General features: G+C 42.0%; 1 protein-coding gene across 7 annotated transcripts in view; it reads right to left on the reverse strand.

Annotated features, from left to right (window-relative positions):
• fbrsl1 (fibrosin-like 1) overlaps nt 1-14,652 on the reverse strand; it is a 327,802-nt gene that overhangs the window by 183,453 nt on the left and 129,697 nt on the right. For all 7 annotated transcript variants that reach the window (XM_055050778.1, XM_055050777.1, XM_055050781.1 and 4 more), the window contains exons 3-4: nt 10,174-10,275; nt 4,330-4,365 (exon numbers count right to left, since the gene is read on the reverse strand). In XM_055050778.1, the coding sequence (XP_054906753.1) occupies nt 4,330-4,365; nt 10,174-10,275 (138 nt within the window). The remainder of the gene's footprint in view (nt 1-4,329; nt 4,366-10,173; nt 10,276-14,652) is intronic.

The following is a 14,652-nucleotide window of genomic DNA, read 5'->3' on the forward strand; positions in this document are numbered from 1 at the left end:
GAAAGTAGACTAAATGAAAATAATGTCGATTTTAAACCCGTCTCTAGCATCTTATGCTGCAGAATAGCACAAAGTGGTTCGCTTTACTAAAACAAACCTAACCTGACATGGCAGCCTCAGACTGACTGGAACATAACAGCGAAGCATGAACAAACTGATATTAGATTGTAGCTGCCAAGCAGAGAGACTGTACGGTGGCCTGGAAGAGACATTCAAAGCCTTGTTACTGCAACGCACCAGGTTAATTTTTCTCCATTCCCTTCAGCTAGCAAATACTTTTTTTCAAGTGGTAAGGATTAAACTAAAACTGATTTTAATAATTACCATGATGTATTCAGTTCATACAGAGGAACGACCGAATATAAAACTGATCTGTTCCGAAAGGCAGTTTTTTTAATCTTGTAAATGTTTACATGGAAATGTATTTTCCCATTGCCAGTTATGGAAATTAAGCTCATTTCGACCTACTAACGACACTCCTGCCAAAACATCTTCAACATGACAGAGCATCTAACTCGATATTATGACGTTGCTTTAAATATTTTATTATCCCCTCACTTATTTGAAAATAAATAACCACGCCAACAGACATAATGGAAACAGTTAAGAGGTAGATTTTCTTTTTGGGGAGGGGGAGGTCGTTTTGAATGGTCCATTATGACATTATGGTGTGGTCTGAATCCTAGAACATTTTGCACTGGGCCCAAACCCAACAACAACAAATGTCAGCGATTTCAAACAACAGTTTGAATGCTGGGTGCACTGTGTGCCTGGACTGTAATTACTGCCTGACAAACCTAATGTAGCAGAAGCGTGTTGAGAGAGGACTAAAATAATAATAATAATAATAATAATAATAATAACAAAATAATAATAATAATACTGCTGCTATAACTTCCCCTACTAGTATAGGAATTATAAAACAATTAACATAGAAATTAAAAAGATCTTCAACTGTAAAACTGCAGCACATAAGTTAAACAAAAATATGTTTTTACCATATCTGCTCAAACTATCACCATGTCATGACAGTATGATATGAGACAGATGACCTACGACCTCCCCTAGTGCTACTGTTGCCGTCTGAAGACATGTCAAAAACAACCAATCAGAGCCAGGAGGAAGGTTAATCAAGCTTGTGTACGTGCTGCAACATGTGCTAACGGTAGAGACAACTCACCGTTCCAGGAAAACTGCTTATCCACCATCATCAATGGCTATGCTAACTGCGCTATGCTAGCCTTAGCATTTGCAACAGGCTATGTTGTGGTGAACACAGCAGAGAAGAGGGAAGGTGAGAGCAGCTTGTACATGAGAGAGACTGATAGCGCTAAGACCCTCCTTCTGCCTCTGATTGGTTAGTACCGGGAAAACTGGGAGAAGGCAGAAGTGCTTAATTCTTTTTTTTTTTCTCTCTCTCTCTCATAGTCATATTTTAATACAGAGAAATTGTGCAAAAAACTTACAGTAAGGAACTTGTTTTGCCAGATTGTCAAACTTGACCTGAAATGTTCCGTCGAATTAGATATATTTAATCTTCTCTTACTGGTTCGGGTCAGTTAAACAGCCTCCACACACACGACTGATTAGTTTTTATCTGCAGGGAAGTAAATCATTAGAAATCGATCGATTTAAATAGTCACTTATAACATTACTTATCATTGCTACTGCGGCTCTGTCTTGCTGACGCTTCACTTAGACGCAGAGCATTCTTGATTCTTTTCTACTGCTCTGTTCTCTCTCCTACTCCTGTTTGTCTTCTTCACTCTCCCCCTCCTCCTACAGCCTCTCAGCCTCTGCCCTGCAGTTCCCTGTAGCTCCTCTGACCCAGCACCCTGAGCCCTCCTTCAAAACCATCGTACTGTAAAGCCCGGAGCACTTGCAGATAAGCAGCCCCCAGAAATCAAGCGGACCCTGCAGCCGAGCAGATTGAGTGTCAGAGCTCAGTACCCAGGAGGTGCCTGGAGGCTACAAACACTGCAGATAGCACCATCAGATAGCTGGCGAGGGGGAGCCAGACAACATGAAACTTCCTGGCCTCGTTACTAGACTTTGCTTTGCTTGCACAATCTCCCCCGCCCTCCCGCCTCCTCCTCCCACACCACTACCTCCAAGCCAAACTGCACCTCTCTCGCTCCGAATCCCTCCCCTTCGCCTTTCAGATAAAGAGAAGGCCTCGTTCCCTTCCGACTTAAACTGACAGCTCAAGCCAAAGGGCTCTGCCAGCTTTTTTTTGGAGGTCTTGTTTGTTTTCATCCTTCTGTGAGTGTGCTGATGCCGGGGAGCAGGAATGTGACATGTTCTATTAAAACAACATAAAAAAAAAAAAAACAGAAAAGAAAAGAAAGAAAAAAAACCTCCCTCCCCCCGATTCCACAGAGATCAATGTTTTTTGAAGTTTGCTTTGTTCGGCGCTTTAACAGTAGCCCTTTGAGGCAGATTAAGGATGACAAACCATTTATAGTTGCTTTGTTTGTTTGGGTGATTGCTTCCGAGCTCCAATAACCCGCACCATATGCTGCTCATTTGCAAATAAGGAGCATGTTTTAAATAAAGTACCTCTTATGAGTTCCCTTTTTAGCAAAGGACATAAAGGACAAGCGCTGTCTTCATTATTCTGAGACTTGACACATCATGGCAACCAACAGTGGAGCGGTTCAAAGCGCTTTACTTCGTCAATGCAAAGGGGGAGGAAAACAAAAGCTTAAATGGGATAAAAATAGGAAGGCGAAAAGATTTTACAAACAATAAAAGCAAAGTAGCTCCTTTTTTTAGGTTAACTATAGAAATGAACGCTAAAACATTTACAGATTTGTTGTATTAAATTGTTCAGATCGTCAAATCAACAGAGATAGCCTGAGTAAATACAACATGTTTTCAAGTGATGATTTCCTCTTGTGAAGGAAAATTAAATCCAAATTCTCTGCTATATCAACCAACCTGGTCCTGTCAAAATAGGATTAGCCAGAGGAGCAAATCCAGATTCCCGACTGGGCCTGATGACTACCGTACCAGCAGAATAAAAAAAAACACTTTTAACAGCATCTGTCCAGCAAGATGAAGTTAAAAAAGAGTCATTCTTCTATTGAAAGAGATTCAGAATAGAATAGAATAGCTTTATTAGTCCCCCATCCGTACAGCCCGTCAAAAAACAAAAAACAAACATAAAATATGGGCAGACAGGTGCCTGGGACAGCAAAAATGGGAGGCACTGCCCTTTCATAAATTGACAAAATATTTGTAAATGGAGCTAAATGTAGAATAGTGATGATCCTTGAGAGTGGCTGATCTACCAGAATAACTGCATTTCCAACTTATCTAGCAGGCAAGAAAATGAAAACACTGCATGCCTCACTCATCTGAGTCAAAGTCACTGTTGATGATTCAATGATAAGTAAGATACTGGGAAAAAAGGCATTCACGGGAGCGTGCCAGGGCCAAAGCCAATGCTGGGGCTGCGTTGCTGTTTCAGAACCTGGACAAGTTCTTAAAGGCGAAGACAGAGCAATCGGTTTGTGACCTTCAGTTCAAGCTCATCTGGATTAGGTAGCAGGTCACCACCATGTCCCTCAAAAACAAACAAATAAAAAAAGTTTTAAAGGCCTAGTCAACAACTAGCAAGTCTACCTCCACTTGGCCAAAAAACAACATTTTGCAAGTAAATCTGATAGAAATGTTGTTATAAACTATGTTGCTCTTGCTAACGCCCAGAATGAGTTCTTAGGTTAGAGGACCAGGTCGGGTTGGATAGTTGTTGTTTAATAAAAAAAAAAAAAAAAAAAAAAACTTTTGAATTGAAAACTATTCAACTTTTATGTACTCAGGTTATGTTTGATGTTAAAACAGTTTCATTGATCTGACCGGTGAGAAACAAAGAGGAAATCTTTCAACACTGTGTTGTTTAATAAAACCCATCGCATGCACTCCTTTTCCACAAATCTTTAGAAACTTCAAATCAAAAAATTTTTTTTGAAGAACAAAGACTAGCTGTAGCTGCCTTATTGAAGGAAAACAGGATTTATATCGTAATGAACATCAAGATGCCCCACTGACTGTTACCGCAGGAATATGTGAAACTCGGTGCCAAATTGCACTGCTGGCGAATGGCGCCGATCAATGCCAATAAAGCGGGGCCCTTTTCGTCAAGGTAGTGCAGGACACCTTCCCACAATTTAATCATTCAGTCAGCCAGAATTAATGTTCCTAATATCATGATTTCTCCATTACTCTATTTAACATAATTAAAATGTCGAGCGCCGGGGCCATAAAGCGAGTCGTTGGAGATTGTAATTCAGCCGTAAAGCCATGAAGCATGAAAATGTCACTTACCGAGTAGCCGCGGCCCGACAGGGAGTGAGTGGAGCTCTGTGGGGAGAGAGAGGAGAACAAGGATGACCTTTAAGGAGCGATTCACTCGCTCACACAGACATGATGAAGCAACGTCGCTTTAATATCAATATTCACGTTAACCTTTTGCCCACCCTGTCATGTACCCGACACCTGCACACATCACTCCTTTTTCCTCCTGCCTGGACGGAGGAGGAGATCCAGGGGAAACCTGCCACTCTGTCTCTCAGGGATTGCGGGGATGATGTCACACCTGACTGAGCAAGATTTGCTTTCAAATCGGAAAACCAGCTAAAATTTGCTCATTTTTGTGGCTCAGCGACCAAGTTAAATTACATCTAGCACAAAAAGCATTTGATGAATTCAAGCATTGTGGCTTTTCCAGCACTGGAGGTTAAGCAATAGTGATTTAATGAGACACTAACCATTAGACCAGAAATGAATGCCAGTTGAAGCTCAATAATCCAGTCAGTCAGTGAATGCCCCATACCAAGAGCTAATGGGTCATGGTGACAACACTCTTTGATGTGGATGGTTTTACTAAAGTAAGAGTGAAGTGTTTAAAAATGAAGCCAGAAGAAGCATTGAGATAAAATAGACAATAAAAAAGAAACATTTTTTAAAAAATTATTTTCTATTGCTTATGTAACAAGTTTCATCAAAGAACAACATAATAGCCCTGTTTTCAACCTCTGTTGGCTAAACAGCTGTTGGAAATTTCAGAGTTAGAGACAATGCTAATGGCTCAAACTGTGCTAATCGCTAATAAAATATGCAAAGGTTATGACTGACGACCAGATCCATTTTGTCTTTGGTTTATATTGCAGCAAGGTGTTTTTACAAATAACCTGCTTTGGAGGAGCAGATTATTAGCATCTCCAAAGCTCAAATAAACCGTGAACTATGACCCCAAACCCGAGTGGCATAAAAAAAAAAAAAAAAAGAAAAACAGAGGTTTTATGAATTTACATCAGGACAAAAGAGCAGAGAGAGGAGGAAGTGCAAGCCATATTGTCCGTCGATCACAATGAGCAAAGATCACATCTCCAACTTCAGCGGCTCTCTGCCTGACTTTCTAACCATAAAACCAGACGGAAACTTAAAGAGACGTGGCAAAAGCAAATGAGGTGGACTAGCAGCGATGCCAGCAACTTGTGGTCTCATCCGAGAAATTTTGCTGTGAATTGTCATCTCTGCTGTTCGGATATTGAGCCTTTAGCATGTCATGGCAATCATTAGTCATACAGCGACGGCGTCTTCAGTCAGAAGCTTCTTCAAATTTATTGCAAGACTGACTGCTACTGCATCACCTTCCACCACAACTCTGAAGATGCTTGTAAGGCATGAGTTACAACAGTGTTTAATTTCACTTTTTGGGATTAACACAGTATGCTTTTGAATTGAATTTGGACTGAATTAATGCATGCGTTTGCAATGGAAAGCTAATCTTCTAAACTTCTAATAATTTTTGAGGACAGCTTTTTATAATGCTCATTAATGCACGACTTAAGGATCTGTAATACTTATGTAAATAGAACTTTAATGCAATTTACTTGATGTCATTATTTTATCTAATCTTTTTATTATTATTATTATTTCAATCTGTGCTGCCTCTACCCAAGCCAAATCATATTAGATGCGCTTATTGTATCGAGCATGACGAGCTCTTTATGAATTTGTGGAAGGGTTTTGGAACGCTGTCAAGCTAACCCTGCAATCCTTTTTTTAAACGTAGTTCCCCCACAATGCTAAGCAAAGCAGATGAGGTGGACTAGCAGCACTGCCAGCTTTTGTTCTGTTCTCTGGCTCTCTGTGTGTCACAGCGCAACACGAATACCAATCTCCAAATCCCTTCCTCCACTTCCACTTTTCACTGCTTTTATTCCTCCGTCTAGATTGGCAATTTCTCCCCCCCTGGTCTCTGGAGGGAACTTTTCTGCTAGAGCAATTTCATCCATAGGTCCACCTTCAATCCAAAATGACCTCCCCCACCACACACACACACACACGCACCCACACCTCCGCTGCCCCTGCCTCCCTTGTTCTGCACTCTCCCAGTGCCCCTCAACTATTCACCTACACCTGCTCTAGGCATCAGCCCCTCATCAACGCCTGTGTGCCCCTCTGATTCGCAGGACAGCTCCTGTGGCGACGATTACCAAGGAGTCCTGCCGCGAACCGGAAAGCAGGCCCTGTGGGAATCAAAAGGCTATTCCCTCTCTCCTCAACCTCTCTGCACCCCTCGCTGCCACAGCGAGAGAGGAGAGAGCAGGCAACACTGTACAGAAGGCAAAAAAAAAAAAGTGTAAATACAAAAAAAAAGAAGAAAAGACCAAAAAGGAAGGCAGAGTGTGCTCGTATTTCTAGCATACTGTTTCGTCAGCTCGAGTCTATATGCGCGTGTTTGTGCGAGAGCATATGGGCATAGGTGGAGGGAAGCCGTAGCCGTTGTGGAATTAGTCCTACTATGTAGAGTTCATTCAACTTGGAGCATTCTGAGCAGAAAGAGAGGCTTATTTAAATGATAATGAGGGACAATCCATTGGATTTAGTGCTGGTGAAGGAGGGGAAAAAAATAAAATAGAGGAGGGGAAAAAAGGGGGGGAGGGATCCATTAAAACGCCAGCGGTTCATAAGCCATAGGGTCGGCATACAGCTAAACACTCTCTCTTTAAAAGCCATTATACATGGCTCTCAATGGATTTCTGCAGCGCTTAGGACTTCAAAAGGATTTAGAACCCGCCCAGGAGAGGGGGGGAGGTGGGGGGATAAGTGGCAGATGAAGAGTGTGTGTATGCGTGATGGTTGCGATGGCTAATGGCGAGAGGGATGGTGCGGATGCTGGCAACATTTAAGGGTTAACTAAACAGCCTTGGAGAACAAAAGTGTTGCTAAATCCAGCCCCTAATCCTCTCCCTATTTTCTTGCCCCCCAGACCCTCACCCCCCTCTTCTCCTCCACTCTCTTGACAATAAAGAAAGAAAGAAAAACATGGCAATGGGAGGGGAGTGTCCAGTCCGTACATTTTTTAAACCAGAGGGTGATTTCTGCCACCGCCGGGGGAAAGCCAATCAGAGCAAATCAATGTGTGGTCCGGCTGAACAGAAACAAAACTGAAGTGGTTGTCTTCAGAGTCAGAACGCAGCTTCATTGTTACAGCTAGCAAGGAGAGATCAGGTCTGAAATCTGGGTGTGGCGATGGAGTCAGACCTGAACTTTCAGAAACACATGAAGACGGATGCAAAGTCGGCCTTCTATCTCCTGAAGGACGTTACCAGGTTTAAAGGACATACAGAAACTAATCCATCCGTTCATCTTTAGTTGCTCAGAAAATAGACTTAATTACTTTTGTTAGTTTATAAATCACTGAATAGCTTAACAACAGAATACTTTAAGATCTGCTGCTGTTGTATCAACTTTCCACTCCATTAATGTCAAACATGGAGAAGCAGCATTCAGATGATGTGCTCCTTTAATTTGAAACTAACTTCCAGAAAACTGCAAAACAGGTGGAACCCTGAGTTCCTTTAAATCAAGGCTAAGACACCAACCTGCTTAGAGTTTCCTTTGATTGGCAGTAAATCAAACACTGACCAACATATTTGACGTGTATTTGCTTGATGACTGGTGACAAAATGTGATGTTTATTGCTTGTTTCTTGCATTATGTTGTTGTGAAGTGAAGCACTTTGAATTCCCTCGTTGCTGTAAATGTGCCATACGAATAAACGCGACTCGACTTCCAGAACCACGACGGGGTGACTGTACGTCTGCCCTCAGTGGTAGAACGATGAGGTTGTGTGTGTGTGGGTCGGCGCATGTGAAGAAACCACCCTGTTCTCTGCGTGACACACATGCGGAGGAAGCCACCTCACATTTCCCTAATCCTTCTGCGGCTCAGTGGTGAAGCCCCACTGCACTGCAGGCACAATTACCTAGTCAAAATAAGCAGATAAAGACCCCCACCATGACAAAGAACAAACAACATCCCCCTGTTTTTTTTTTTCTTTTTTAAACTTTACTTCCCACCGCCTCTTCTACCAAATTGACGTATGACTGTTTGTTTGTTTTCTTCTGTTTTTTGTTTTTTTTACAGGCGAATAGGCGGGCGTGCCATTTGTCTCTCTTTCCTTTGGCGGCAAGACAAGAGACATTCGTTGTACCAGTCGCCGACGCGGCATCATTAGTCGAGAGCTCTTAATGGCGGGGAGCCACTTTGATGTGGTGGAGCACGTTTTATGAAAATTAGCAGCGCTTTAAACGTGCTCATCGAGATTTCACTGATCCGTAAAAAGATACTCGAAAAATTATATATATATATATATATATATATATATATATATATATATATATATATATATATATATATATATATATATATATATATATATATATATATAAAGACAGGAAGAAGGCAGAGAAGCAGGACAGAGGGAGGGGAAACGTTAACGACAGGATGGATGGATGGATGGATGGATGGATGGATGGATGGATGGATGGATGGATGGATGGATGGATGGATGGATGGATGGATGGATGGATGGATGGATGGATGGATGGATGGATGGATGGATGGATGGATGGATATGCCATGGCTACAACGCTCAGCGTCTGGCCGCCATTTATTTGGCAACATCTAACACCGTCTGCGATTATAGCATGCAATTTTCAACAGTGAATCCCCCAAACTCCTCCCCTCTGCTCCCCCCCCACGTCCAACCCAGAACCATCACCACAACAACCGCCACTCGCGTCACCCCCACCTCCTTTCCAGTCGCTCCCCCTCCCTCTCGGTGGTTGTCGTATATCCCTGTCAGAGCTGTCAACAAGCGCCGGTCTTTTATCTGACAAGCCCGCCTCTTCCTCCTGACTTTTTCATTAAGAGACACCCTTTTATACAAATTTGAGAGAAATAGCATAAGGGGAGGGAGTGGAGGGAAGAGAGTGTGGGGGGAGGAGGGGAGGTATTGTGCAGAAGGAGCTGAGAAGCATAGTAAAGAAAAGAAAAAGAATGAAAATTGAAAAAAAATTAGTCTGGTTGATTTAAAAAAAAAAAAATCTTTTTAAGGCACTTCTTTGTATCCCACCTAAAATGCTGACTCGCTTCAAACAATGGACCTAATGAGTTTGTATTTTCTTTGTTGCTTCCATCATTTTCCTCCTCTCCAGGAAAAAAAATAATAAAATCTCCATGTTTTTCCTGCCCTTCTCTGTAGGCTTTCATTGGCTAAACGAACAATCAGGTTCCGTTAGGTTTGGGAGGCTCCTGCTTGACAGGCATTAGTTAAGAATCATATTTCTACATTCTTTAAAATGAGACGCTGGGGATTTTGCATAAATTCTCATTACTTTCCCTGTTTCTAAATTGCATTAGTTTATTCCTTACACCGCGGCGATGTCTGGCTTCCGCTCTGATTTGCCACCTACTCCTCCGACTAAATGGGTTTGCATATGGATGTCGGTGAGGCGATAATTGGAGCGTTTCTTTAACTCGTTCCATTCTGGGGGTTGGCGGGGTCAGCTCACACCAGGCTGATTTATGTTAAGTCATCTCCACGTTTAACCATGAGGCAAACTTGCTGTTGCTGTGTAACCACCTTAATCATTTCCTGTATGTCGGCTTCCTTATTAATGCACAGGAGCTCTGCGAGGCGAGAGCACCACAACACCTGTCCTCTGATTTCAGCCTCGGTGCACATTCAGTGCTGCCAGCCTCTGTCCAAATTCTCATTTTACGGGTTTCTGGGTTTGGGCTGTGGGAATGAAAACTGCAGCTCTCAGTGGGAGGTCTGGGGAAAAAGGGAAGGTTCTTGTTCAGGGGACTCACCTCGCTGAGCTGTTCCTTGGAGTTGCTCCTGTGCGGCCGACTAAATTCTTGGAACGTCTCGTCCTCTCTGAGTTTGACCGGACGCGGCGCCAAAGGTTTGATCTGCCGAAGACATGCGAGAAAAGAAGTTTGAAAAAACTGTATCGATAATCACACATAAACAAACATGTACACAAGTGGAACATACCATTTACATGACCTTCCCAAAAAAAAAAAATCATCCACATTTATTAAATCATTTCAAAGGTCATTTTAATGCCACAAACTTTAGTGAGTGGTTGGGCAATATGGATTTTTACCACAATATTTTGTGGTACTATTGCGACAACAATAAAAGTGAAGGAAAGAACTACTTCATGCCTGTTTTTAGGTAATTCTAAGGCTGTGACTGCATGATGCAGGAATCATACTGTCACAAAAACAAGTACAGCACTTGAGAAACATTCTCATTTGCTATAAACTTTTCTTCCACTTTCTCTCTGACCTGTCTGTTGTGTTCCTTGGTCTTCACGCATTGCCGTTTCTTCTTTCATGTTCACTAGTAAACCTACTTCAAAGTGTGTGTTCCTTAAATTATTAACTGTAAAATGGAAAGTTCTTTTTTTTCTATGTAAAAGGAGTAAAAAATAAATAAGCAAAAACATTTTACTTGTGGGTTATCAGCTCAACACCTGAAACACAGCGACAATTACAGATCCACAGACCAAGGGAACCCAGACTCCTACATGCCGTCATTTAATCACTAATTCCCTATTATTAACTATCAACAATTAAATAGTTGAGTAGCACAGTGATGGACTAGTGGCCTGTCCAGGATGTAACTTGCCTTTCACCATATGAGTGCAACTTTGCAAGGATAAACGGTTGTAGACGATGGAGGGGTGAAAGTATTTGTGCACCATTATAAGGGTCACTCACCCAGTCATTAACACACTGCAGTAACAAAAACAATAGTTTGTAAAGCTCTCTCTTTTATGTTATTCTCAAGCACTATTTATAGCCACAACAACTGAGCATATCCGTGCAGCATAAGTACAATAGACACGAGATGTTTTGTTATTTTCAAATGGAAATTTGAAAAATATCTACCAGCTACCACCAGACAGACAGGTTTGTTCATCCTACTTTGAAAATAGCTCACCATAAGTAAACTTTACACTTCAGTTTAAATATGATTGATCAATGCCTTTTAATTGTAGCTCTGGTTTCATGTTTAGGGTTCGTTATCCTTCATCCGTCTCAATTCTTCTGCCTTTTAAAGACGGCTGTGCAAGTCATTACACATTTTGATCTGTAATGACGGCACTTTGCAAAATGTAATGTTCCAGTTGCTGATTTTTGTGCTTTTCTGATGTAACGCACTTTGAACTTCCTGGTTGCTGTAATGTGTTTTACATATAAATCTGATTGATTTATTGATATGTATATATGATTGTGTGCCTCTTTTGTTAAACATAACCATACAAGTGAGTGCATGTTCTCTGACCCGCATCAGTGCTACCCTTACAATAAACGCTTTTCTTGCAGCCTGTCAAGCCACACAGTTGGCGTGTCTCCAAATTCCCAGCCAGATGGGAGGTGGGCGAACTCGGCGAGGGGGACCCGGCGCTGATGTGGAGTGGCCAATGAAAATGCCTCTCTCTGCTTCTCCATCTTGGCGTACAACAGTGATGGCTGTGGGGTGTAATCCATTTGACTAGCAGTGAGCGTGTAGTAGCTCCCCCGGTGGCAAGTGTGGTGTCTGGCCCCGGTCTCCTGATCTCCACTGTAATTTAAGCAGATCACTGCTACAATTAACCTTTCCTGGTAAATATCAATTATGGCCCCCGGCTGGGCTAGAATTAAAAGGGTCATCAGCTAATCTGACAGGTCCTGTACGCTACCACCTGGCTGGGAAAGAGGGGGAAGACAGGGCAGCTGAGAGAGGAAGTGTTTGCCTACCCTTGTGCCCACCAGCGTACATGCCAAGCAGACAATTCACTTTTAATTACCCTGCTGCTGCCAAGGCCTGCACGCTGATTGGCCAAGGGGCATTGGCAGTCCGCTGAGGTCGATAGTGATAGTGTAGGGGCTAAATAGGGGGAGATGAAGGAAGGAGGAGCTCCTACCGAGCAATCAGGAAGTAGTGATGGAAGGAAGATAGACCTGGCAGGTGGCCCTAATCAGGTTTGACTTCCACATCTAACCGCGTCTCCCTCATTCTTTCTCAGTTTCTCTAGACTTGCTGTCAGCCTAATCACTTCTTGAATCTCAAAATAGAAGGTGGCCCTTTTGATTTCCTCCTCTCAAAGGGAGCACAAAGAGAGCAATCCACCTTGGCAGGCAGGAAGGCAAGCAGGCACATCAGCAGACACAGAGCTTCGAGGTACAGTCGGTGTCACATCGGTGTCAAGTGTTGTTGTTGATTACTTTGTTTACCCACCATCGGTATTGCTGACAAATTCCTGAAGGTACCCAAAGTGTTTTCATCTTCTCCAGGGCCCTGGGGTTACATTACCACGTCCACAATCAATTTGGCAATTGATCAGAGCAAAGCTTCTAATTAGGCATCTAGGTTAATGATGCGGCGTGCAAAGACCATTCCCCAAGCTGCAGTTCAATGGAACAGAATGGCAATTGATCTGGGAAGGAATTCGCAAACTCTGACAAAAGACTGGCAATCCTGACTGCCTGTGATTATGTAGGGACTAACTTCCTGTCTGGGGAGGTGCTTAATTGGCCTGGGTTCTTCTTTCTTCCTTTTAGTGTTGTTCTAACAATACAGTTACTCATCAGAGGAGACGTCTATGATGTAAAATAGGCCTTTAATTTGGAGCTGATCGCAGTGAAGCAGATTCTAACATCAGCATTGTTAGCGGCTAAGGCTTAGCCAAGCATGGAACTCCCCGAGGGCTTACAAATGGTTTGGATTTTGTCTGCGTTTTTTCTTTCTTTCTTTCTAGTGCCAAGCCAAAATGTTTTTACACAAATTATTTAAAAGAGGTGGGGGATTATTAAGTGCTTCTATAAACGGAATATTGCCAGACAGACAGACAGCAAGTCTTTATTATCCGATTCAGTCAACAATGCAACTCCTGCCCCTCTTCAAATTAAGAGCAGGCACAAGGTTTTAAGATTTTAGTGGAAGCTTAAAGTTCATCACCAGACAAATTCACTCAATGAGATAGGACGACAGACATCTTGCTACATACTATTATCTAATGAAATGAAAGGATGTTTGTGTTTGAGAGAGGTGTGATCGTTCCCTGTTTAAAAAAGTAAATTGTAAGACATTGAAATATAAATTTAATTCATTTAAATGAGATTTTTATGTCTTGAAAACCACAAGTTACATTTATTTGGTCCAAAATCACTGTAAACTTTTAAACTATACATTCTTCCTAGCAGCAATAATATTGAATGGCAAAATGCAACCAAAAAAAATTAATAATAATTATAATGAACTTGTTTCTGTTTGAAAGAAACCCAGTTGTGACAATTGAGGCAATAATTCAGTTTTTTTGACTTATCCTGCAGAAGTTTGCAATTGGCCCGTTAACCAACACAATGGCCAAAGATTTTGGCAGGACTAGCACCCCGTACATCCCCATCTTTAAAAGTGCTGGCGAAACTCGTATCTACATCTAAAGGTTTGCAAGTAAAAATAGGCAAAGTAATATGAGTTTTTTTCTGGCCTATGGTTGAAATCCACCACAACATTGTTTTTGTACTGAATTACTCATCAGCAGACAACAGATTAGTTTCATCAGCACTGAGGAAAAAAAAATTTAAACATCTTTCCCAAATTGAAAAAAAAATCACAACGAGCTGTGCACCACGATACCAGCCAAGGTCATCTTCTACACTTATCTACAGAGTAAAATACATGTTTGGGGCATTCATACTCATTCAGAGATTTCACTGTAACTCTGGAACCAGTGGAAAGGCTTTGGTCAGGCTTCATTCACTAATGAGCTGTTTAAGAAATTTGCAGTTAGGGATTTTTTGATTTTTATTTAATGTTCCTTTGAAACAGAGATATTCTTAAGAAGTAGTCGGGCAAGGTTAATCAGGTTAAAGCAATGAATGTGAGTAATTGTGTTTGTGTTGAGGAGGGTTGAACATGATGGGTACGACTTAAGTCTATAGATGTTAAATAGAAGGGAGACAGAAAAAAAATCACAGCTAAGTAAAGGCTTGGGTTTTACATGAATAATGTACTAGAAATTAGCTCCATTAGTCTCGGTATTGAACGTGTCTGCAGTCTGTCTCTGGAGGCCGCTGCTTTGTGCTCTTTAATTATCTTCAAAGGACCCTCCAGCATCTTAATTTCCCCTAGTTGAGTAATGCTGGCTGAGGTCTGTACATTTATAATACTCTAACCCTGGGTTAAGTTACAGAGACCCCCTGTGAAGTACGGCCTACACCGGGCAGAGACGGCTCACATCAGAACGCGCTCGGCGTGGCTGGCCCTCCCTTTTCTTCCTTCGCTGCCCTTGC

Source organism: Poeciliopsis prolifica, unplaced genomic scaffold, assembly GCF_027474105.1.
Source record: "Poeciliopsis prolifica strain line A6 unplaced genomic scaffold, Auburn_PproV2 SCAFFOLD031, whole genome shotgun sequence".
Lineage (NCBI taxonomy): Eukaryota > Metazoa > Chordata > Actinopteri > Cyprinodontiformes > Poeciliidae > Poeciliopsis > Poeciliopsis prolifica.